The sequence below is a fragment of the Cyprinus carpio genome, chromosome A2 (assembly GCF_018340385.1).
Source record: "Cyprinus carpio isolate SPL01 chromosome A2, ASM1834038v1, whole genome shotgun sequence".
In the NCBI taxonomy this organism is placed as follows: domain Eukaryota; kingdom Metazoa; phylum Chordata; class Actinopteri; order Cypriniformes; family Cyprinidae; genus Cyprinus; species Cyprinus carpio.
Window position 1 is genome coordinate 10,234,371 of NC_056573.1, and position 25,337 is coordinate 10,259,707.

The 25,337-nt window shown below is 36.3% G+C and overlaps 3 protein-coding genes across 10 annotated transcripts; 2 read left to right on the plus strand and 1 right to left on the minus strand.

Annotated features, from left to right (window-relative positions):
• Positions 1-1,425: 1,425 nt before the first annotated feature.
• LOC109053521 (paralemmin-2-like) lies at positions 1,426-10,298 on the plus strand. Of its 2 annotated transcripts, XM_042771877.1 has the most exons (9): positions 1,427-1,556; positions 4,063-4,114; positions 4,423-4,503; positions 4,602-4,720; positions 5,460-5,574; positions 5,658-5,682; positions 5,789-5,905; positions 6,349-7,224; positions 9,679-10,298. In XM_042771877.1, the coding sequence occupies exons 2-9, from the start codon at positions 4,070-4,072 to the stop codon at positions 9,717-9,719; spliced, it is 1,419 nt and encodes a 472-aa protein (XP_042627811.1). In that variant the 5' UTR covers positions 1,427-1,556; positions 4,063-4,069; the 3' UTR covers positions 9,720-10,298. The 2 variants fall into 2 exon arrangements, with proteins under 2 accessions (XP_018926444.1, XP_042627811.1); XM_019070899.2 differs by lacking the exon at positions 9,679-10,298 and having other exon boundaries at positions 1,426-1,556; positions 6,349-7,689.
• A 1,053-nt stretch (positions 10,299-11,351) lies between these two features.
• si:ch211-153l6.6 lies at positions 11,352-18,335 on the plus strand. Of its 7 annotated transcripts, none has more exons than XM_019070906.2 (4): positions 11,352-11,525; positions 15,095-17,138; positions 17,228-17,316; positions 17,533-18,335. In XM_019070906.2, exons 2-4 carry the CDS (start codon positions 15,206-15,208, stop codon positions 17,626-17,628), a joined length of 2,118 nt encoding a protein of 705 aa, XP_018926451.2. In that variant the 5' UTR covers positions 11,352-11,525; positions 15,095-15,205; the 3' UTR covers positions 17,629-18,335. The 7 variants fall into 7 exon arrangements, 5 of the variants coding, with proteins under 5 accessions (XP_018926451.2, XP_042627820.1, XP_042627816.1 ...); XR_006161918.1 differs by lacking the exon at positions 11,352-11,525 and adding an exon at positions 12,976-13,290 and having other exon boundaries at positions 17,200-17,316; positions 17,506-18,335; XR_006161917.1 differs by lacking the exon at positions 11,352-11,525 and adding an exon at positions 12,976-13,290 and having other exon boundaries at positions 17,200-17,316.
• Positions 18,315-24,948, minus strand: LOC109053544 (putative ferric-chelate reductase 1). The gene is made up of 15 exons (XM_019070927.2): positions 24,500-24,948; positions 24,233-24,372; positions 23,643-23,737; positions 23,349-23,493; positions 23,082-23,264; positions 22,870-22,968; positions 22,560-22,707; positions 21,610-21,723; positions 21,208-21,323; positions 20,918-21,004; positions 19,425-19,522; positions 19,242-19,300; positions 18,970-19,113; positions 18,671-18,729; positions 18,315-18,489 (listed from the first exon to the last, which is right to left on the minus strand). Exons 1-15 carry the CDS (start codon positions 24,756-24,758, stop codon positions 18,397-18,399), a joined length of 1,839 nt encoding a protein of 612 aa, XP_018926472.2. The 5' UTR covers positions 24,759-24,948; the 3' UTR covers positions 18,315-18,396.
• Between the last annotated feature and the right edge of the window lie 389 nt (positions 24,949-25,337).

Genomic DNA, 25,337 nt, shown 5'->3' on the forward strand with positions numbered 1-25,337 from the left:
ACTTTAACTCTTTTGGTGAATTGGCAATTTTTTGATTAGTTTTAATGAGAAAAAACTCATCAGCTACATTCAAATAAAATATGCATGTTAATGCTTGAAATGCATGGACCATTAAGGATACTGTGTGTTTATAGGTGATAATTGGGTATTTTAAAGGATTTAGCTCCCTTCAAAATTTTCAGCCTGAAATGAAGACGGACACAGTTTTTGTTTTATCCAGCTGTATTTACTCAGTGCAACTTATAACATCCAAGTGAAAGATATATCACCAACATGTCAAATAAAAAAACAGAATCACTGAGTTGGAAAAAGGATTTTGTTAGTATTTTGTTGAACCACCATTTCATTACAGCATTTAGTCTGTTGGTATATGTCTCTACTAACTTTGCAATATTTACCCACTTATCTTTGCAGAACTGATCTAGTTCAGTTAAATTTGATGGTGAGCATTTGTGGACTGCAGTGGGGGTTTTAGTCTGGGCTCTGACTATAAGCCATGCAAGGACATTCACTCTTTTCTCCTTCAACCTCTGCGTGCTCAGTTTTGCCGTGTGCTTTTGGGTCATTGTCATGTTGAAAGGTAAACTTTCTACCCATTGACCACTTTTTGGCAGAGGGCAGCAGATTTTCCTCAAGAATTTGATGGTATTTTTCTCTTCATTAGATGCAGCAGAAGGAATGTCCCATTCTGCTGCGGGTCTCATTTTCTACAGCTAGTGTGAATAAACAGTATGCATGTAGGAATGTCTGACACTTGACTGCAGCTTATGAGTCGCCCGACATCAACATGATTTGTGACATTGTTTTTCGGCTCAGAAAGCAGCTCTGAAGTGTATAGCCTAATGGTGTTTTGAATGAAGAGACTGCTGTACAATCTAAAGCCCAGTAAAAAGTTTTCAAATTAAATTAAATTAGATAAAAAAAAAAAAAAGCTTGCTAGTGAACCATCCTACTGTATATATTCTGCCTGAAATGCAATAATACACCAAAACATTTTTGTTTGATTTGATATCAAAGTTCAGACTCCCTTTTTTTTTTTTTATTCTGAGAATTTTTGAGCCAAAACTAGACAGATCAGAGATTTTGATTTTAGTCAAAACTCAGTTTTGACTAAATGTAGTTCCTATGTTTTATTATTATTATTATTATTATTATTATTATTAAAATGTTAATGTCTATATTTACTAAATAACCTTTGTGTTAGACAGTTGCAAGGTAAATTAATTGAATATACTTTTTAAGCATTTTATTATGGTGTGTTAAGAAAATGCTATTTCCTAAAGTTTGTTACCCTCCACAGATAAAAAACTCAGAGGCATAAATTGACACAAGCTTACACGGGTGTGGGCTGCCGTCATTCACTTCAAACATTCACTGACGAGACTATAGAGGCTGAACAACTGAACTGGCTCACTGGCATTTCATTGGCTCAAGGGAGGACTGTCAATCATTCCTACAGCACCTGCGCGCGCCTGAGCCATTAAATGAGCGCAGCTTGACGACTGCGCGTGAACTCAGAAAACCCTTCTGGATATCCGTTCGTTTTCAGCGGCCTGGTAAGTGTGTTTTCTGCCGTTTTTTTTTTTTTTTTTTTTTTTTAGTAAGGATACAAAGATAACATAGTGAGAAGGTCAATTAACCGATCTCATAACCTGCTGAATATTTTGAAGAGTTAATTTGCACGTGAGTCGATGGTCTCGGCTCATCTTAAAATGTCACTTTTTTAACGGATCCTGTGGATTTCACCTATTATTTTAACAAGTCATTAAAAAGAGTTGGTCATTTAAAATATTCAGTGGCATTTTAATCATTCATTCATTCATTAACAAATAGTTATCTATTTGTTTTTTATATATTGATGACTTTTGGATACAACTTTAAACCATTTTATAAAGTTTAAGATGTCATTCAAATATAATAAGTGTACGATTCCTGGAAGTTTGTCCAGTCGGGATATTGTTATGGGAGCAGATGCCACATGAGATTTACATCTTAACTGACTGGTGATCAGATTAGAGGAGATTAGAGAGAAACTTCCTCTAGATAAAACTGACAGGGAAACTGACCATGTGCAGGAGAGGCCTGCAGAGAATACAGTATTTACACACTTAAATAATATATCAGTCATATCCATACAATCATATCTGCCATTCAGCTAAGTTTGCTTTGACTCTGTGCTGTTTCTATAAATTGTCAAAGCTAACTTAATCTGTTTGTTGGTAAGAATTAATTTTGTGCCTTTTTCACTCTAATTACACAGTAAAATGCAGTGCAATCTAATTTATTCCTTATTTTATCATTTCACTATTGTTTTGCCGATTTTTGTTTTAACTCTGGCTTTTATGTTTTTTCATTTCAAAACATGTTTTGTGTCAGGGAGAACAGAGAACAGAGACCCAATGGTTTGGTGTGCCACCGTGTTAGATTTATTAGGCAATGTACCCCTGGGTGGCCTTGTTATTTTTAGATTGTGCCTGAGTCTAGTGGAATTCTGGAGCACAAGGGGTTACCAAACTCATCCATGGATCTGTGGATGATGCTTTGATATGAATTGAAATTATCAATCAGATAAAATTAAATTATGTCTCTCCTGGAAACATTTTTTGGACAGTTATTTTATATTTCTTTACATAATGCTAAGCAAGTATAAATGTCAAATAAATGCTGTTCATTTGAACTTTCTATTCAAGGAATGCTGAAAAAATGAATCAAAGGTTTCTACAAAATTATATATTAAGCAGCACAATCGTTTTCATGTATTTAACAATATTACTGTTTTAACTGTATTTTTGGTCAAATAAATGCAGTCTGGGTGAGCATAAGAAACTTCTTTCAAAAACATTTTTTTAAAATCATACTGACTTTAAACATTTGAATGATAGTGTATATACATGTATTAAGTTATCTTTTTTGCGTTAAAATTGATTGCATATTGATAATGCGTTTTCTCTTGTTTTTAATATGTTAATGAAATTAAAATTCTATGCCTGAATTGTGTGGGTTGAGTCCAGGGCAGTGAACAGCCTTATATCTGCAGCAGATGAGCAGGGTTGTGTTGAGTCAGCAGTGACTGTCTATGTATGAAACATGGACAGAGACAGGAAGTCTAGAGTCTGTCTCGCATTTCCTGGGAGAAGAAAAAGCAGCCTGGGCACCTAGAGACACAGGCCCTGCTGTCACTATAACATGACAGTGTGAGTGTTCTAGACAAGTACTTGTGTTGGTCAAAGACCTTAAATTAAAGTATATTTAGCAAAGATATGACTGAAAGTATATCAGAAGTACATGAGGTGAATTTAAATCTATTCTATATAGTAACTAATGGTGCATTGCAGCGTTTCCTGTACTTTTCCGTTGCTAAATCGACCATATTTTACCCTCGATATATATACTGCAAAATAAAACAAAGACAGCATGTCATTAAATTGGGTTGTCTTTGTGGTTGCATGCACAAATCAACACACAGCATAACTATTGTAGCTTTATGAGGTCAGAAAGACTAACTGAAGTCAACTGGAAAAATAATTCTGTAGGAAACATTGGTTCATTCATTGCTTTGTTTGTAACTTTACAATATTGTTTCGTATTCCTGCATTACAACTGATGTGACAATCACAGGAGGTCATATTTGGCCTATTGTAAGAGATATTTAGCTGGAAATCAGGTGAATGAAGCAAGAAGTTACTTCAAAGGGCAAGTTCTAGCCTAAAGCCTTACTTGGATGTCTATGAAACCTGGCTGGCAGTGTCTACAAGGGGTCACCCACTCAGAAACTGGGAACCAAACCCTGTCAGGCAGATTATTTGTGGTTCATCGCAGAGACTGTTTTACCACCGCTGCTGCTATTCGTGGAACCACAGTGATCTTTAGAAAGCAGGAAGCAAGTGGTGATGAATGGACATTAACTCATGTAGCCAAATATCAGTGTCACTGTATGCCGTTTGACCTACATATCGCCCAGCAACCCTTTGAGACATTAGACAGATGTCAAAATACAGCTAGTATGGATGATGATTTTATAGTGTCACATAAAGGATAAATGTTTCTTTTTTTATTCTCCAGAGGCAGGATGGAAGAAGCAGAACTCTTAAAGGAACGCATTCAGGCCATTACGGTAACCATATGGAAGTGTCTACTTATTTCAAGGTTCTGGAATGCTTAATTCTGATGGGTTAAACACTGCATTCTGTCCTTAAATATTTTTTCTAGAATGATTAATAAACTGTGTTATTTTAGTATTATTTATACACTATTATAATATTTTTTTATATTTATTTTAATTAAATTAATCTTTGATTTAATTAACTAATACTAATTTTATTCATTTTGGTTAACAGTTTTCAACAAGTGTATTGCAACGAATTACAGTACATAGCTATGCTAGTTCAGTGTCTCTATTTAAACTTGTTCATTTGTCCACAGAATAAGAAAAAAATCCAAGAAGAAATTGCCCACAAACGGCTTGAAATTGACAGAGAGAAACTAAAGCTTCAACATGTCAAGGTACCTTCTTGATGTTAGAAGTATAGTTTCCTGTTCATCAGCAATTTTCTGAATTGCTATGGTCTGGGATTTAAAGCATCTCTATATGTCTTTCATAGAAAAGGTCCGTGAGAGATCTGTGGCTCATGGATGGGATGAACAGCAGTAATGCACAGGAAACACAAAAAGCTCTTGAAGATGCACAACAAACTAAACACCTCAAGAGCAGCATACATCGGTAAGATGAAAGAATAAAGTTACATTTCTTGTAGGGGCTCATTACTGTATAATTATTTACACCATATTTAAGCCAGTAACTGATCTAAACCATTCTGCTATGTGCACTGACATCTCCTGAATACAAATCATTTTCGTTCTGAACACTGTATTAAGAGTTCAATCTCTTAAAAGCCTTTTTAACTCTGAGAACTTCAGGGCTGGTGGGATGTTTCTCAGCTAATGTCAGGTTCCCTGCGGTGCCGTAATGAAATCTATTAGAGTGAAGTATGAGGCAAGAGGTGTGCAATGCTTTGTAACCGCATTGCATTGTAGTAGCAATGATGCTAAAAAAGGATGCTAAAAAAAAGCTGCTACCATGTCCTTGAATGTCTGCTGCATGCAGGTCGCACCCTAACACAAATATTGCTGTTGCTTTCATTCTTAAATGATTCAGACTGACGATTCTGAATGAACACGTGAGAGCAAATTCAAATGTCTGCTATTAAATATTTGTTTATATTGCATTCATAATCACTTAACATCTCATTGCTTCTCGGGTCTAGCATGTCTATGCAACAAAAAGTGCAAACAGAGTGACAGGTGCTTTGTCAGGGATGGCACTCTTGTGTGACTTGACCTGGTAATAGAGGTCAATCTGTGCGTGTGTGTGTGCGTGTGTGCGCGCCAGGAGATCTGTCAAGAGGACTGCATATTTAGAAAATCTTATTTAAACAATTATTGTAACAAATTCTCTGTAGGATAGAGAAAGAGATTGAAGCATTGGAGAGAGAGGAAATGAACATTTCAACAAATGAGGGGCTGATTCTAAAGAGGCTAAAAGCCATTGAAAAGTCTCCAGAGGATATCATTAAGGTACACTGCTTTTGATGTTGTTATGTGATGGAAATTATCAGATATATAGACTTTATATTACGATTCTGTTTGTATCTCCACAGGCAGCAAATGCAGATTTCATATCAGGTAAATGCTGTAAAACTCCATAAAAGTACGGACCATAAAACAAATTGCTATCATGTTTTTGTGTTAAATTTTGCCATATTTATGATTATTTACACTCTTTTTGCAGAGCCGATCTATATTTATTCAACAATTCCAAATATGCTAAAGCCCAGCAAACCCCTATTAAAGCAGAGGAAAAAACAAGACCTGGAAACTGAAGCAAAAACTGACCAAACCAAACCTGGTAATCTGAAAGAAGACTTCAAACTGTACTATATACAATATTCCCATAATGTAGAACAGTAAAATAAATGTTTAAGATAGGGTTTCCAAACTGGAAAACTGGAATCTCTGTTTAAATATTGTGCAAAGATGAAGTGTGTAATTTCTGTGCCACCACCAATCAAAAAACCAAAAATAATAATAATTGTTCAAAAATTGTCAAACAGGTTTGCTTTACAGTCCCACTGCCATCAGTTGGTCAAACAGATAGTCCTGCCTCCAAACTCACCCCATTGGTTGAGCTAATGTTTTAACGTTGTGATGGCACAATAGCCACACTTTATGGACATGGACACATAAATGTCTTATTTACTGTTAATTTTGCATATTGAACTTGGATACAAGAAAGAATTAAACATTTTAAATCATTCTAATATATACACACATTCCATTTGTCTCTTACAGCTTTGTTCGCCATGGAAATTAATGTCCAGAAGGACTTGCGCACAGGTGAAAGCCAAGTTCTCTCCACCTCCACCATTTCTCCCCAAGAGCTCCAGCAGAAAGGCATCAAAGTCTACGACGATGGCCGGAAGTCCGTCTACGCCCTGCGTACAGACACCCACCAGCCAGGTGCGAATGGAGTGGATGAACTTAGTCCCGTGGAGGTCGAAGAGCTGCTGAGGCAGGCCTCTGAAAAAAAGAAGAGGTCCAATCAGGCTCAGATGGACCCTTCATATCCCTACAACCTCTCCCATGAATTACAAACAGCCACTGAAAACAGGGAGAGCAATGAATCCAATGGATACCAAGATCCCTACAGCATTGACTTATCGGCATGGCCTGAGCTTGTGTACAATGATGGCGTGTGCTATCCAGAGGACGCGGGTCAAGGACTTCCTCTCCTGCCAATCCCTAATTACAGTGACAGACCAGACGAATACTATCACAACAGCCGTGAGCTACACAGAGGGGAAAGACATGCACATGGACAGTATTACAACCGAAGAGAGAACCATCGGGGAATGCGGCATTTGGATTGTGACATCACAAAACACAGCCCGTGTTCAGCCTACTCGGAGGACTCCAAACTCAGCGTACTGAACGCCATGCCATCGGACGAACCCGTCACCATGATCTTCATGGGCTACCAGAATGCTGAAGATGACAGCCAGAGCTATGACGGCTCAGTTCGGGCAGAGTTGGTGATTGTTGGAGATGGTGAAGATGAAGCGAGCAAGAGCTTCAACCCCCATCAGAACTGCAATGCCAACAATGCCTTACCCTACTCTGCTGGACGGAAGGGCAAGAGAGACGGCACGGAAGACCCGTCAGCTACAGGTACCCCAAAAATCAAAAAGGTCAAAAGGAGACACAAGCACTGCTGTGTGTTGATGTAGTTTCACTAACACTCTATCAGCTCTTCTATGATGCAGCTTCTCACCAGACTGGCTTCTCTCGCTCTGCATGCTGGACACTGCTGTCTTACTTTGTGGTTTTCAGTTTTTCAGTGTCTTAACAAACTGCTTTCTATCCTTCATGATGGCATTTGCTTTTGTTTTCTGACAATGTGTGTAGAAAGACATTGTTGTATATGTGTAGCTTTAGAGCTGGGGTCTTCAAATGGTGGTACTGTAATCATTTAATCTCAATTAAATTTTTGTGGAATGTTGAAAAAAAACAGTATTAGGTTAACTAAAAACACTGCTAAAGTTAATCTAAATACACTACTGTTCAAAAGTTTGGGGTTGTTAAGATCTCTTGCTCACCAATGCTGCATTTATTTGATCAAAACCCCAGTAAAAACTGTAATTTTGTAAACTATTATTACATTATAACAATTCAAAATAACTTTTTTTTTTATTATTATATTATAAAATGTAACTTATTTCTGTGATGGCAAAGTTGAATTTTTAGCAGCCATTACTCCAGTCATATGATCATTCAGAAATCATTCTAATATGCCGATATGGTGCTAAAGAAACATGTTTTTATCAGTTTTGAAGATTGTTGTGCTACTTATTATTTTGTGGAAATAGTGATACATCTTAATCAAAAATATTTGGTGAACAGAAAGTTCAAAAGAACAGCATTTATTTGAAATAGAAATCTGAATAGAACTAGAGTCATATACTGTCATTTCTGATCAAGTAAATGCATGCTTGCTAAATAAAAATAAATTCCAATCAATTCTTTAATCCAGACCTTTGAGCAGTAGTGTATGTCAATGTGCCTATTAAGATGTATGTTATTGTACATTTTAATTTCACTTAATACAAGTGTGTGATCAGTATTGATTTTGAATGAATGTGCAATGTAAGCGTCATAGGTATGCAAATACATTCTATAGGGATTATATAATGGTCTTGGTTAGAATGCGTCCCTTAAATTTTACATAAAATATCTATTATCCACCAAGGGATCCTTGAAAAAGGTTGAGACCCCGGTTTTCGAGCTTTACCTCCCTCTAGTGGTGAAGGGATGGAAATTCACATCTCTACATGCAATATGCAACCACTCTCTTTTTTCACCTGCCAAACGTTCTATGCTAATACTTTTGACATTTTGCATATTTTAACCGTGCTTTTGCCATTTGCATAATTAGCATGACGGCATGCAATTTGTTGTGCAGTAGCAGCTGTGCTTGCTATCATGGATTGTGCTTCTTTTTGTCAAGCATCCTCTTTATTTTGCTATGACTTTGTGTATATGAATATTTTGTGAAAAGCATGACAGATGAACCTTTATAATAAAACTGACTGAATTAATGAAAATTCTCTTCTTTTTTAAAGGGATAGTTCACCAAAAAATATGTATTAATAGGTGTTATTTTTGTATTTATATATATTTCTTTTTTCCCATTGAAATTAATTTTAGCCATTAAATGTGCTTCTGTCTTTTTTATATGTAGCTTTAATTTATTTAACTTTTACTAATTTTAGCATAGCACTTCAACCTATTCATCTTGTGTTTTTTTTTCAGTTGCCAAGGTAAGTGTGAATTTGTTGTCACTAAATTGTTGTTATATTGTAAGAGCTGCATTAAGGTTTTTTTTTTTAAAGTTCTTTTGTGTTCCACAGGAAATGTAGTACAGTACAGATTTTGAAAGTCATGAGTAAATGACAGAATAATCATTTTTTTGAGTGATCTGTTCCTTTAATGCTGAAAAACAGACTTATTACAACGTCACCACCCACACAAATGTTGCATGAAAAGATAAGTGACACAACTTTTGACACCACACTAACTTAAAGCCATTATGGCAATATTTTGCTGCTATAGACTTGATATGAATGATGTCATTTAAAAGTATGTTTTATCTAAAGAATGGGGGACACACTCCCACACATGACCCCCTCTCTGTCATCTCTTCATTGTAGATTACACAATCAAGCCCTGTCAATCTTCTTCAGAAGCTCACACACACACTCCAGTGGTGGGCAGATAATTTGCTGTGCATGTCTTCCAACCTCTAAGAGGCTTTTAAGAAGGCTGGGTCATGTGCTGAAACACTCTTATATAATCAATCTTGGGGATTATATAAATGGGGATAGCTTGTTTCTGAGGACAAAATGTCTTTATAGCTAAAGTTTATTAAAATCATCCTTTTACTTAAACCTCACAAAAAGATTAACAGTTGAAGAAGTGTAACGCCTCTTAGGGCTATCAGTGAAAAGTTACTGGTGCTGGATCTGGTGTGCATCAGCATGTCCATGCGGTCCATAAACTTCTGTTTGGTTGGGAGGATAGTATTGAGCAGCTAAATCAATGTCTTTTCTTTCATGCTCCCTACAGCATTACAGATACAGATGGAGAAACTGGGCCAAACTGCATAATACACACATTTGGTGGCACTCACACTCTGGGAACTCTGAGACTCTTGCACGAATTCTCCAAAGCGGCCAGCGAAACGAGGAACGTGAATCCACATTTTGGCGGAGTCTTTTGAAATTGAAATGAGGATGCATGTGCTATTAACACTTTTCAAGAAAACATTTCACAAAAATAAGTTTGTTAAATTCGAACTCTAATTGTTTTATGCTGCTGTCAATTTTATTTATTCCCACACATAATTTAAATTCAATTTTAATGACAATAATGCTTGACAGAAATACTACACACATATCTGCTGTAAACTGTGACACCATCTATAGTTTGAAAGGACATGCCAGTAAACTCTATAGCTATGTGTCATTTTGAAGGCTCTGCCTTATAGAGGTTGCGTTTGTTGGCCACATACCTCATTCAAAAAAATTAACCATTTAAAATGTACTGTTATTCCTTGTGAGGCATAAATAACTGTAATGTCTTTCATACTCTGCAATGTAATGCTACTAATACTTTCCCTAAATGAGATGGCCTAAATGACGTATTCGGCTGACACATGTGAAATCAGGAGCTTTTGAATTGAGAGACAGCAAATATTATGAAAGCTATACATGAGAGCTATAAGGCTGAACCTCCAAAAAGGAAAATATTGCTGTGATATGTCAAAATACTGTATGAGGCATCCTTTCAGATGTGTTCTCCTTGTAGAGGAAAACCCAGAATGACAATCAAACCTCACAGTGTGTCTGTATATGTGGCTGACAGCTGTTTGAGACACCTCTATTACCTGTGCTAATGAATGAAGCTTTTGAGTCTTTTGTTTTTCTGTTCTTTTTTATCAAATGTCCATGTCAAGGTCATCTTTGTGAGTCCTTATTCGAAAACATCATCATTATTAGATAAAATAGTAAGTAGTGCCTTTATTAAAACAACTAACAAATTAAAGAGATATTTCACCCAAAATGAAACTGATAATTTTTTCAGCCTCATTTTTTATTCTCTTCTGTGAAACACAAAATTAGAATTGTTTAGCTTATTTTTTTAGATTTTATTTATTTTTATTTAATTACATTTTCAAAAAAAAAAAAGACATTTCTGATATTTTTAATTATTTTTAAACTTCTTTGTCATTCAGTGAAAGTAGTTTGGGACCAGGGATCGTTGTTACCATTCATTCTCATTATATAGAAAAGAGCAGCTTGTACAGTCTGCTAAATGTCTACTTTTGTGTTTCACAGAAAAAAAAATAAGGTTTGGTAACAACATAATGGTGAGTAAATGATGATGGAATCTACACTTTTTGGGCGAACTTTACCTTTTTACAAAAACAGAAATATTTGGACTTTTTTGATGAATAAACACCCTATAATGTTGTTTTTGGTCTCTCTAGTTTTGCAAAACTGATTGTAGAGTGATGTGGAAAAAAATAAATAATAAAATAAATCAGATTAAAGCTGATCCTTTAATACACTGAGCTTCTGTATTTGTTATTGTGTTTACTGGCGACTTAAAGCAAACTGTCTGATAACAGACGTCTGGCGGAGCTTTTTTTTTTTTCAGAGCAGTGAGGATTTTGTGCAAATATATTTTTAGGTATATTCTCCTTATGTATATGTGTCTGTGTATGTGAGAGCTGGAGCTTGTCATGTCTGTCAGTGGAGTAACTGTGCTGCCATTGGTCGATTCCCACGCATTCAATCACAGCTGTGGCTTGTGTCACACACATTCACTCACACACACACATACATGCACTCAGAGGAAGAAACGAGACCTTCACTGTTAAACAAGCTGACCTCAAAGCTCCATCACTGACAGTAAGTATACAGATTCCAAACTTTTCTATTGATGTCTATGGAATATGTGACACATCTGTCAGTCTCTGGACAGAGAGATGAGTCATTGAACACCTGCATCTGGTGAAAAGCATTTTTATGCATCTTTTTTAAGAGTTTAAAAAGGGGTCAGATATACACTTAAGAGATTTAGCAAATTTGTACGTTTTGGGGGGAAGGTCTTAAGGAGAAAACATAGGGAGGAGAGAAGACGATGCCTTTTTTGGTGTTACATTTTCAATTTGTTGGAGTGTATTCATGCTGCTTTGTCAAGCGTGTGGGATGGTATAGCTACAAAAACACAGAAGACTAGGGAAAAAACATGCAGAGCCCGAGCCAGTAACACAGGCAGCAAACAGACAGAATATCCTTCACCAAACTTACTGTTGTTATTTTTACCATGTTGTTCTGGAAGAAGATTTGAACTGCATATTCTGGGATAAAGCTTTGCCTCATTCCCTGGCACATCCAAAAATGATTTCAGTTTATTTACAATATAATGGAAATTTACATTTGTCAGTTTACAATCAGATCACCCAAGATAGATGTTAATAATAAGTAAACATGGTCTAAGGTCCAGGATCAGTTTGCACTAAAGGATTTTATGCATTGTCAAAACAATTTTTTGTCACTCTAAACTTTAACCCTTGCTAATCTTGGATTTTTTATTTCATTTTTATTTTTTTTTATTTTTTTTAAAGACATGGATATGAAGTTAGAATGTTGAATTACACAAAAGTTTAGAGTTTGCATCTCAGCTGACATCACTGCAATAGAACAGATGTGGCGGGTGAGTAATACAGATTTCTGAGTTATTCCTGGAAAACATGATGATATGAGGATTGATTTGGCTTAGAGTCTAAGTCCTTGTCTTTATTAATGGAGGATAAGTTTTGTCTACAGAGATGGTAAATCAATCAATCAACATACTCCAGCATCATATCTAACTTTATTATTCCACATGTAAGAGATATGTCTATGTCAGCAAAGAGGAATCAGAGTTGAAAAACAAAAACATCAGAGAACCGATTTTCTCTTTTATTTTCTGAAAAGGCACATATAAATACGTTATTTAATTTTTTTTTTAATTAGGATACGAATTAATATACATTCAGCTTGTCATAATTACAAAATTAACCTGTGCAGCAAGATCAAGCTCTGACTTGCATCAATTGTATTAAAGTTTTTTAAGTGTTATAAATTATATACGATTTTTTTTTGTTTTTTTTGTTGTGTTTTGTTTGGTAAATATATATATAGATTAATTGTTTTTTTTTTATTAATGTAAACAAATGTTTTATACCTAGGCTGTATAAACGTGAGAATAATGTTGCACAGCGAGAGTGACCTTGGTCAGAATTATGGACTGTAGCCTGTGTTCAAAATCTCATAGGCAAAGCCAAGCGTTCAATACTTGGTTGAGAAAGCGTGGGCGCTCAGAGGTACAGAGCGGATCTGTAGCTCAGTGCAACCCGTGCTGGCGGGGCTCAGACATTCAGTTGTGACCGTTTCTGTCAATATCTGTTCTATCTGCTCTGTTTCACTTTTGACAATCGCTGACGGATCGATAGGTCTGAACAGGAGTTCGTCGCGAGCTTGATTTTCCTTCTTCGAGTTCAACCATATGAATTACTCCCGACGCGTCGCCATTTGGTTACTGTCGTTATCTGTACAAATTATACATGCATGTGCGTATTGCGGCAAATTGGAGATGATATCCGTTTGGCTCCTGTTTTTAAAGCTGATGGTAGGTATGAAAATACTGAAGCTATGTGCATCTGTTGCATCCGTATCTGCTTTGGCGAACATCTGCATGCGCAAGGCACGAAGAGGGAATGATGCAGGAATTCAGTGTGCTGCATTTATACTGTCGTGTTTGGCCGAGTGTCCAGTGTATTTAAAAAAACAAAAAAAAAAAGAAAAAGAAAATTAAAAAAGTTGAGATGCTGCGTTGTCTCCATCCGACATTTCGAGACTGATTGATTCCATATCTGCTTGCAGTGTTAGTGTTGCAGTGATACAAAATATACACACTCCGATTTATCACAAATCAAATTCCCTTCAGTAGGCTATCTACCATTTACAAGAGAAGTTAGGGATAATTCACCTTCACATCAAAAATCAAACCCGTATTAAGTTCTGTAAAAAAGAAAAGGAGATGCTAGGCAGAATGACATTAGTCACCGTTCACTTTTATTGAATGGAAACAAGATGCATTGAAAGTGAATGGTGACTGAGACTGTTAGTCCATAATCCCTAGTCCCTACATCTTAATTTTTGGGTGAACTATCCCTTTAACGTAACAGTCGCAGTCACACTTATTGCATAATAGCTGATAACATCATTTTGCACGCTGCAGAATTCACCTCTGGAAAAGTGGATGTAATACGTTCAGACATCAGAAATGTATTTTCCAAATCAGGCAGGATGAGTCTGGGGTTAATGGTGGTCACAGCACCAGCAGGCATGCATAAAAGAACATCCCATCTGCTCGATATGAGCAATAGATTTGTTTCTCTCTCACTGGATAAACTCAGGCTGATAGCCATAATAAACCTACGGCATGGCACTTTGAATAGGTTGGCTCTGACTAGTAAGCTGCTTCTACATGGCTCATAAACAGGACAGCCTCCTCAGATCTAACATGTTGCCAAGCAACCACTACTTTTCAGGGGAAAAAACGCGAAACAGACTCTCTGAAATCATACTGTCTCTTGCCAATAAATTATGACTATCACAGTATCATATGAAATCCAATGTAAGCTTTATATTTTATGAGTGAAAGCACTGAAGCAGCACAGAGAAAGGGATGGCAAACTGCTAACTGATTAATGAGGAAACAGGAATTTACAATTATTTTAGGTAGTTCTTGTAACAAGTACAGTCATCTAATTAGATTTTGGATTGATAGCACTTTCAAGAAGGAAGTGTATTTCCTCAGAAGTGCTTCCCTTCACTTTGTTTAAGCTTAGAAAGTTGTGATCGCAACTAGCCATAGACCTTTTTGATGTAAGGGTTTAAGAATGTTTCTAGAGCACTGCACATTTCAGGAGTCTCTCTTATTAAACCCAGTTGAATTAACTCATCAGCTCATTTCATAGCTTTTATTTAAAATAACCTAAATTAAAATTAAAACAGAGTTGTGTTTTCTTTAGAAGTCTCATATTTTGTGGCTCTTACTTCTATGAGGCTACTAAAACATCCTTTAATGTAGATTGGTGACTGTTTCAGGCCACTTTGAGATTGCATGCTCTGTAAGAAACCACTTCTCGTGGTTATTTGCTATCAAAGAGGTCCACCCACATATATCTCACAGCATGAATACAAGAAGCTTGATCAAACTTAAAAGTGATACTGTGCAGTTCTGCTATAGAAACAGCTCAAGACTGGTTCTTCTAGCTTAATGTTGTTATATTAATTGCGTCCAGAACTTTCCAAGGAGCAAGACTAGGAGAAAAATTGTTAGTGTTTGACATGTTTAATGATCTCAGAATTCCTAAGTTTGGTGTTCCTTTAATTCTAAACAGATCTTTTCAATGTTACTTCCATAGAGAGCCACAGCTGGTGCACAAAGGTCATATGGAAGTGAAGTAAATGAAGGCAAAAGCACCTCTGTAAATCAGCAGCAAAAAGAGCAGGAATACCTCTCTGAAGCAGTTACCATGGAGACCAACCAGCTTTCAGAAATGGCTGATCTAACAGACTGTAAAATGAATCCTGGGTGCACAGAGGACCAGAGATGTCAATTCACTGAGGAGGTGAATGAATGTTTTGCCACATATTTCCCAGAGTGCCTGGACACCAAACAGAGCAATCCCCATGAAGATCTTGATGGGCAAGAAAACAAAGCCATAATTAATGAATGTGATAGCTCAGGTGAATCTGATGGGAGCACAGACTCTCAAGAAGGCATTACGGTAAAGGTCAAGGAACAAGATGAACCAGATGGCAGAGAATCTTTGGCCTTTGAGTCTCATGAAGAGCCTCTTGTGAAAGACAAACCAGAAGAAGAAATGGAAATCAACAATTTCGTTGATACCCAAGAGGAAGAACATGATGAACCTGAAGAGAGGCTGGAAGCACAAGAAGAATCTGTGCTGGAGCAGCAAATTAATGAGTTGGTGATTTCTGAAATCCCGATGGAATCTTGTCCAGATATGGATCGAGATGACCTAAGTGACTGCCTGCTAGTGGAGATGGCCATCATTTCGTCAGACAGTGATGCTGAAGAGCCGTGGAGGTCTTTGGCTTCATCAGCTGTAGATAAAGAAGAGATTGAGGAGAACAGTGATCTCTTGGGTATGGATGAAGCAGAGGTAAACTCAGAAGACCAAGCAAGGCAGGAAGACAATGACGTGGTTGAGAGCAATGCTGAACTTGAAGATGAAGCTCTGGCTTTAAACATTAATGAAAGTGAGATTCTAGAACAACCAGAGTGTCCCACTGAATGTGAGCTGCAAGATATTTCTTTGGACTCTTCGGCCCATTGCTGCAGTTTAACCAAGATTGCAGAGGATGAGGAAGAGCTTGGTAAAACCTCAAAGCACAACCTTCAGCGCCTGTCCTGTTCAACTTCAGAGCTCGACAAAAAGATGCCAAAAGACTTTTGCGTGGTTCAGGAAATAAGGAGCGAGAATGTCAGCACGGAGCATCTGGATTTTAGAGAGGTTCGCAAGCAGTGGCAGAAGATGGAAGAGCAAACAAAAGGTCTGGTGCACCGGCCAGCGATGAGGCAGGCATCTTGCCAGGGTGGACACAGCTTCATGTACACGCCTGTCCGCAACATTAATCGCCCCAGAAGAGACCCTGACATAGAGAGTCTTGGTCTGGGTGATTACCAGAACACTCAATTCAGCCCCTGTTCAGAGGACTCTGGTCTAGATGACACAAGCTATAGGTCTCCTTATGATGAGCCAGAAACTCCAGTGGAGAGGGAGATTCGTGAAGCTCTCGATCGAGAGGAGATTTTCAGACGAGAAAGGGCAATGGCAAAGATGTCTGCTGGCGACACTATACAAATTAAACCCAAGCCTGGCATTCTTCACCACAGCAGATCAGAACCTGGGGAGAAAAGACGGATGTTTGACACACCGGAGGACAGATGCAGGTCTCAGAGTTCTCCTAGTGCAAGAACTCCAACTTTGTCCATCACAGCTTCATCTGGAAGAAGTCCCACATACCATGAAATGACCGCCAACAATGTCATAATACTTGAGCCGGATTCGTACCCCAGCAGCCCACGGAACCAAAGAAAAGGTGGGATGCTTTCTCCAGGGATGAGCAGTTTTCAAGAATGGCCATCCGACATGAATAATGTCATTATCCTTGAGACATCGAATCTCATCATCCGAAGTGCCTCGGAATTCTGCCTGAGCACTGTATGTCAAGAGACACAAGAGAGCACCTTTCAGAACAATCCCTTTTTCAAACTGCGCTCCCACAGCACCCAGTCTCTGGTGGATCAGGAGATCAAGTTGGTGAGGCAAAGAGAAGAGGAGCTTAGAAGGCAGAGAGCACAACTATATGCAAAGGAGAGATATGACACTGTCCTCGTGTCCCCCAGCCAACTGCAGAATTTCACTTATGAGAAAACAGGTACCACATTTAGCAACCATTAGTGTATTTACTTCATTAATTTCATTACATAAAGATGTAGTCCTTTCTCTTATTTGGACACTTTACAGCAGAGGTGCCAGCAAAATCTAAGTCATCCCCCTCATCTCCATCTATGGCACGTAAAATGGATCACACCACTTTGTCCTGCGACCACAAGGTATATTATATTTAGGCATTCTATGATTCAAAGTTGTAAACTGTACATATTTTTCTGTTTGTCCTCTCATGTATCATATATAACTGTCATGAATTCCATTGAGGTGTATCTTTCTGTTTTTCATTCACATGTCTTTGACATCTCATTGATCTGTGCCCATTTCACCTTGAAACTGGAAACTTCATGCAGTTTTACAGGTGAAGCTTTCTCCTTTAGTTCCCTGAGGCGCCTTACCCTCGAGTCAGACGGAAAAGTGCGCTGGCCCAGAGGTGGGAAGCAGGTATCTTTGCCAATCATCAGCAACAAGACTGAATGATTTTCCTAAATGAAGCATCGAAGCACAAATCAAGGTTCCATTAAAGTATAAGCATGTGCAAATGGTTTTAGAGTAAAACATTCATTACTAGTACAAACCTGGAAATTAATAGGTGAGTAAAAATATTAACAACTGATGTCATACCTTTTTTAATTTTTTGGATGCTAGTATTTTCACTCTGAAATTTATCCTGGATATACTTTTATATTATTGCAGATGAAGAATTTATACCATAATGTATACCTAAATTGCACTATGTACAACAATTACGCCAAACATTAAGAAATTTATTATTCTAATTTCACATTGCGTAACATGTTATATTAACCATACAGTGGAGAGCAGAAGCAAATAAAAATACATTTATCTTTGATTTAATCTGATCAAAAGTGCAATTTAAGACAAGGAAGACCGCTGCTTGGAATGTCTAAGAGTATATTGTGGATGTAGCTTGCAGAGGTGTTACAAGAAAAGTAGCTGGCTTCTGTACAGTAATTACATTGTGAGCCTTTTAAATATTTTATGCTTTGATTGTCTGGATATAATGTGCATTTACTCTTCTGTGAAAATCATTTAAAAGATATGTGAATTTTACTTCATAAAATTCCTGTTTGAAATGTTTTAATAGATATGTTTCTTCATTGCAGGATGTTTTCAATGCAATATTCTGTCCAAACCTTGAATAAAATGAAACTGATAATGACTTGTCTTGCTCTATAAATAATTAGGTCTTCATTCCAGTTTCTGTACCACCATATGATTCATTATACATCTCCTATGGAGGCGAGCAGTGAGATACAGAATGCTGAGTTTCCGAGCACAAAAACAGCAAGGATAGCCACTCTAAACTTAGTATCCTGTGGAAGCAGAAATAAGAGCATTTGGTTAAGATGCTAATGTACAAGGTAGGCCTTGATGGTTAGTTTTTGTTGTGCATATTGCACCTGATTCCTTCTATGATTAATATTAAAAAAAAAGTTGAACAATCCATTAATGGTTAAATCTTCTCCTTTATGTTTGAGTAAAGTTTAAACTTACCCAGTTTACATCCCCTAAATTGTCTGAGAGAACTGGAAGTTCATCCTCATGTGCACTCCCTGTTGAAGCAAGAGACATTGCTAAACAACATGTTTTGCTTCATTTCACTCTCAGTTTGAATCATCTTGCCAGTTATGTCTGAACCACAGGCAGAGAGAACATGACTCAACAGGCACATACTTCCAGCTGAATCACATGGGAACTTATCACTTATGAACCAAAAACTTTGAAACGAATAAAATTAAAATACAGTTAAATAAGTCAAACTTATTAAATGTGAAATAGTTACATAAACAAACCTTTTATAATAACACCATTCTTATGAAGTTTTAACACCAGCTTTAACACAATGGTCCAAACCACAAAAGCAGAGAGAACCCCTGTGGTCCACGGGTAAGGCAGCAAAAGGGACTGTTGCTTTATTCCAAAAAACATGGAAACCACTGAAATAATAATAATAAAGTAATTTTTAAATATATTTTTTAAAAAAAGGTTTTGAATGTGATATTACTGATAGAAACTGACTTGAGATAAACCATATAAACTGCAAAATTACAAAGAGCAAATTCACCGGCAATAATTTCAGCAGCATTTCCAACACCCCAGTGTAACCAATTGAATATCCATCGCCTGAGAAAAAGAAATGATTGTCTTGTGTTATGTTTATTTCATTATGTTATTCAGTTTCGGATATGCAAGCAGAAGAAGTTAAAACTACCAAGTTGCAAATTCAAATTAACTGAGGAGTCATTACCGTGAGGAATCTGGAGCTGGTCTGAATGCAGCCATTATAGGCTGACAGAAGGTGAGAATCATAACAGTGCAGCCAAGGTATGGATGAGCACCAGCTCTCTGCACAGAACCAGTGTTGTTACAGTATCGTTATCTAAAACTACAACTATTACAAGAATATTTTTGTTAATTGAAATAAAGATTAAATTATAAAAAAATTAGAAATGTTGCCTTTGCAAGTAATGTAAATAAGTTTAAGTACTAAAATGACTAAAACTTAAAGGGATACTCCACCCCAAAATTAAAATTTTGTCATTAATCACTTACCCCCATGTCATTCCAAACCCGTAAAAGCTCAGTTCGTCTTTGGAACACAATTTAAAATATTTTGAATGAAAACCGGGAGGCCTGTGACTGTCCCATAGACTGCCAAATAAATAGCAGTGTCAAGGTCCATAAAAGGTATGGAAGTCGTCGTCAGAATACTCCATCTGCCATCAGACGTGCAATCTGGGTATATAAAGCGACAGGAACACTTTTTAAGTGAAGAAAACAAAATTTATGACTTTATTCAACAATTCCTTTGTCAACAGTCTCCTCTGTGTCTCTCCATATCACTGCTGACAAAGGTATTATTAAAAAAAGTCATTATTTTTGTTTTCTTTGCTTACAAAAAGTGTTCCTGTCACTTGTTATTTCATATATTGCAGGTTTGATGTCTGATGGAGTATTGTGTATTTTGATTTTGTATTTTTTATGTTTTTTGGAACTGTTATTTATTTGGCAGTCCATGGGACAGTCACAGGCCTCCCGGTTTTCATCCAAAATATCTTAAATTGTGTTCCAAAGACGAACGAAGCTTTTACGTGTTTGGAATGACATGGGGCTAAGTGATTAATGACAAAATTTTGGGGTGGAGTATCACTTTAAATAAAAATATACTAAAGCTATATAGAAATATTTAACAAAAATAAATATATAAAAATGAGAATACCACATAACAAAATGATTAAAATTAAAATAGAAAAAGTAAAATAAAAATAAATAAAAAAACATAACAAAAAGTTTATGTTCAAATTATTAAATAAAAATATTGAATGAATAAATATGAATAAGAAATGGCAGAATTTTGCACCAATTATTTCAAAACATGCAGTGGTTTATCAAATTGCCAATTTTACATTTAACTGATGCATTATCTACAGCAACTACAATAACTTTTCAAGAGTACAGTGGTGATAATCCATGGATTGCCCATTGCAGGGTTTGAAATAAATAATACTAAAATAACTGCATAGAACCAAAATATAAAGACATATTTCAGAATATTTAACACAGGCTACAATATAACACCACACCACAATAACAAACACTCTCTGATCCTGGCATTGGTAATAAATCAAACAGGGAGTGAAACTGTGATATGTATTAATATATTTAATATCGTCACTGTTTTAAATATATATTTTATTACAAAGCATAGTCTCACAGGTAGAAAACACAGGCTTAACTCACTGTGCTCCATTTTCCTCTGTAGACAAAGGGAAAAACGAAGCCCACAGCTGCCAGCAAAACTGTAAGAGACATCAACATGCTATGCACCTGTGAACAGAAAAAAAAAACTATAAAAGAATATATGCAATTATGAAAAGCTGATAGCAATAAGCATATCAAATATGCAGAAAAGTATGAATACTAAGTAAAAAAAAAAAGTACAGAATATGCAAGCACCCACAAAAAACATAGATGCTGGTTTCATAGAGTTTATTGCAATAGAAGCATAAGTGTAGTGTATAAAAACATACCTGAAACCATATTTTTTGCCCAAACAATGTTTGTTCTGGCCAGTCAGGTTTAAAATAGGCAGCCATTAATTTTCCAGTGCTTCCTGCTAGCATCCAGGCAATCAGCATTAGAGCTCCTGCATTTAAATTATATATTTTATATTATATTTGGAAACTTGCAAATGACAGTATTTTGCACTTTATACCAATTATTTTATAACATGTAGTGGTTTATCAAATTACCAATTTTCCATTTAACTGATGCTTTATCCACAGCAACTACAATAACTTTTCAAAGGTACAGTTGTGGTAATACATGGGTTGCCCATTGCAGGGTTTGAACATAAACCACTTCCATTTCCTGACCATATATTTTACCATTCAGGGAATTCTCTGTATCTTGTTTACAGCAGAACAACATACCATGACATTTCATGAGCAGTGGAGATCGAGAACCTGTCAAAATCTCAGGAGGGCCGGTAATGATCTGATGATGGGAAGATATCAGTGGCTGTCGCGTGTGTCTGTGGATCATACCTGCAGCACAACAAAACACAACAATAAAACTGATGAGATTAGTTGACTCAATGTCACACATCATTTCAATCATATCATAAAGATAGCATATTAAAAAAAAAAAGTTTTGAAAATTGCTATAAACCTGTGCTATCGTTCAGTACATCACCTGGTTAAAGTGAGTTAAAAATGTATTTGTGCTTGTTTCTATGTAAAGCTAGCTGTAACTATTTTATTCAGAGTGCACTCAGCGACCCTGTCATAAAATAAATGACAGGAAACGAGTCCTGATTGCTAAGGTCATCACAGACACTTGTTAATCAGTAAAGTCAGAAGTCCGGATCTGTGGAGTAACACGCAGTGGGGAGGCCATAAAAACAGTATCTGATGAGACACATAATCATTTGCCAAAACTTTTTCCAAGAAGGAGAAATACATCCCTTTTGGAAAATGCTGAATGGATGTCATGAATGCAAAGACAATTGCTAATTCATCATGCTGTAGAAGTAAAAAAAAAAAAATTATAATAATAATAATAATTCGTTTAAAGCTATCGTTTTATACACATAAGGCGAATCAGAAAATTTAATCTATCGTATCTTATCTATTCTGTAATAAGTCATGAGAGTCACTTTAGTATTATTTAAATGCTATTATAGTATTTATTAATATTTAGGATTTTTATATTTTCAGCTTTCATTTAAATTTTTGTCACGTTTTTTGTGCTTTTGTCATATTTATTTATTTTTAATGTAATATTTATATTTTATTTTAGCTGTATTTCGGTTAACAAAAGTTTCAGTTAACAGTTTTAGTTAACAGTAACAGTATGTCATTGATACAGTCAAAAAGCTTACCATATTCCGCACTCCCATGTGCTACAAACAGGTAGTAACTGTTGTTAAGGCTGAATCGGAACGGATCCTGAGGGGTGTAGATAGATCTAGAGAACTTGCACTGAATGACCCCATCAGAAACTCTCCAGCCTACATCAGTCAGCACAGACTGCAGGGGAAGTGAATCATCCTGATCACATTTACGACTGCATAAAACACGCTGCCATATTTTTGGACTCTAATGTTTTTATAGGTCTTTAAATTAAGTCGTAACATAATGCAATACTAAAAACAGTCAAAAAAGAATCATAACCATAAAGTGTTCTCTCACCTCGGATGATATCTCTGGATACGTCCGGCCTGTTGTATGTGCAGCTTCAACAGTAACACGACCCTTGTCATTTATGCACAAGTACGCATCATCATCACCCTACCAAACATCAAGATCTTCAGGGTCACATGAATATATCTAGTCAATTCATTATGATGCACTGAACACATCTGTAGGTCTGGAAGGTATAGTATGCATTTGATCATGCTCACCATCCATTCATCCTTAGACAGAGCAAAGGAGACGTATCCCTGTGCAGGGCCACTGAGCTCAAATGAAACTGTCTGGCCCAAAGCAGAATAAGAAAGGAAAAAGCAGTTTGTGTCCACAGAAGGGTTACAGCTGACCGGGTCAATGAGACAAGACTTCGACTTGCCACATCCCACTGAGGTGAACTGTAAAAGAATTCTTACAATAAAAGGCTATGTAATGACACTTATAGGAGCAAATATGTTTATAATTAGTATTTTGGCACGTACTGGCTGAGGCAGTATAGCGGTGTTTGCCGAGTTCGTAGACATGTCAGTGGTTGATCGAGGTGGAGCAGGTGTCACGTCACCCTGAGATATGACAGGACCAGTAAGCTTGAGCCAGAAAATCTTGTAGTGGGCAAGAACTGTGGCACTTGATGTGGAAAAAAAATAAATGAACATAATATAAATGAAACATAATAAATACGAATATGAATTTTAAAAGAGCTATTATGTATCCAGTAAATGGTTTGTAAATATTTTCAATATTGAAAGACAAAGTAAGAGCAGAATCGCACTCACAGAAACTGTACAGTGGGAGGAGCATTGGACGGGGCTTTCCAAATCAGCTGAATTTCTGTCTTTTTGGCATTGCTGGTGTGACTAACTGCAGAACCCTTAACATTAAAAGCAGATTTTGAGCCACATTTCTCTTACAAAATAGTTAATAGTAAACAAAATAATCCATGCCCATTATAATTTATACAACTTCATCATACAGCATCACCAAATGATATTAAGTACAACAGCACTTTTGCTCATATGATATTGCTTAAATACACAACCAAAAAAGTGTCTTATTCTCGCCAAGACTTTATTTATTTAATAAAAGCTACAGTAAAAACGAAATTTTTCTTATTTTATATTGCTTAAATACACAACCAAAAAAGTGTCTTAATACTGAATTTTGAGCCATTACTCTAGTCTTATTACAATAAAAAACACCTTTTTTCTGTTTTTTATATATTTTCAATATTAATTTATTTCTGAAATGACAAAGCTGAATTTTCAGGAGACATTACTCTAAAAATAAAAGTATTTTTACTGACTGTAATATTTTAAACGGTAATGTATATTGGGTTTATACCAAAAGTGGCCTTTACTATATGTACCTCTATGCTGTTGCATGTCAAACCCTGAGAAATATCAGGATCTACCAACGTGAAAGAGCCAATAGCTTGTCCATCAGGGTTTGTAGCATCTCGGGCCTGAATTAGAAAGCCCTCAAAGTGCTCACTTCCAGAGAGAACGACTATGGACATTGAAAGTGGTAATAAAATAAAGGCAAGGAAGCAATCAGTGTTCAATGTTACTCAAGACATCTAAACTGTCCAAAAATTATAATCATTGGTTAATTTATATAGGTTTTACCCACTTACCTCTGATATTGTCCCCTGGGCTGAACTGACTGGTATTCACAGTCAGTGTGTATGGACTGGCAGTAGTGTTGGGTTGGCTGTGATGTTCTGGCATCATGCTCGCACAAGACTTTTCCACCTTTCCATTTTTGTATCCACTTATAGAGGACAAAAAACACAAAGTCCAGAGGATCGCCAGAGCAGTTTGTAGATTCCACATTTCCAGGCAATGTGATCCTCTGTCCTGATAGAAGAAAAGCATGTGTAAAATGATGGACATTTTTTCCTGATGTTATAGTTTATACTTGCTCATTAAGATTCATTCTGGATACCCACATATATTGACTAATGAATTTCCAAGACTTTCCCCTTACTTTTACAGTTTTAAAAAAAATAATGCTGGGGTGTACTTCTATGTCAGTTACCATCCAGCAATTTTATAATATGATAAATATGCATTCACTGTGCCTTATGGAACAACAAAAAACACTAGTTAGTAACATTTTCAGCAAGATAAATGTATTTAAATTTGCATGACAATACAATGACAACAATGAAAATGTATAGTGTGTGTGTATATATATATATGTATATATATATATATATATATATATATATATATATATATATATATATATATATATATACATCCAAAATATGTTGGAAGCAGTTAATAGAGGTTGAAAAGTAAGCACTGCTCTTACCTTGTCAGCAACCTGTCTGCTCAGGTATTGCTGGCAGATAATAATTTTATGGTTTGAACATGAATGGGCGGGTCATGTCACATATAAGAACTCTGTAGGCCCATCGCCACAAGATGGAGACATTATCTGAAACAAATCCTTGCGGTTGTTTGTTG

Bases quoted from the DNA above. Each gene is read 5' to 3' on its own strand.
- LOC109053544 (XM_019070927.2), bottom strand. From the start codon at position 24,758: ATGTCCATCATTTTACACATGCTTTTCTTCTATCAGGACAGAGGATCA. The intron at 21,724-22,559 runs GTAAGCTTTTTG...GTTGTGCTGCAG, and splicing joins ACATGGGAGTGCGGAATATG to GTATGATCCACAGACACACG. The intron at 21,324-21,609 runs GTATGTTGTTCT...ATTTAAATGCAG, and splicing joins ACTGCTCATGAAATGTCATG to GAGCTCTAATGCTGATTGCC.
- si:ch211-153l6.6 (XM_019070907.2), top strand. From the start codon at position 13,168: ATGAATTACTCCCGACGCGTCGCCATTTGGTTACTGTCGTTATCTGTA. The intron at 17,139-17,227 runs GTACCACATTTA...GACACTTTACAG, and splicing joins TTTCACTTATGAGAAAACAG to CAGAGGTGCCAGCAAAATCT. The intron at 17,317-17,532 runs GTATATTATATT...TTTCTCCTTTAG, and splicing joins CTTTGTCCTGCGACCACAAG to TTCCCTGAGGCGCCTTACCC.
- LOC109053521 (XM_019070899.2), top strand. From the start codon at position 4,070: ATGGAAGAAGCAGAACTCTTAAAGGAACGCATTCAGGCCATTACG. The intron at 5,683-5,788 runs GTAAATGCTGTA...CTCTTTTTGCAG, and splicing joins AAATGCAGATTTCATATCAG to AGCCGATCTATATTTATTCA. The intron at 5,906-6,348 runs GTAATCTGAAAG...TGTCTCTTACAG, and splicing joins AACTGACCAAACCAAACCTG to CTTTGTTCGCCATGGAAATT.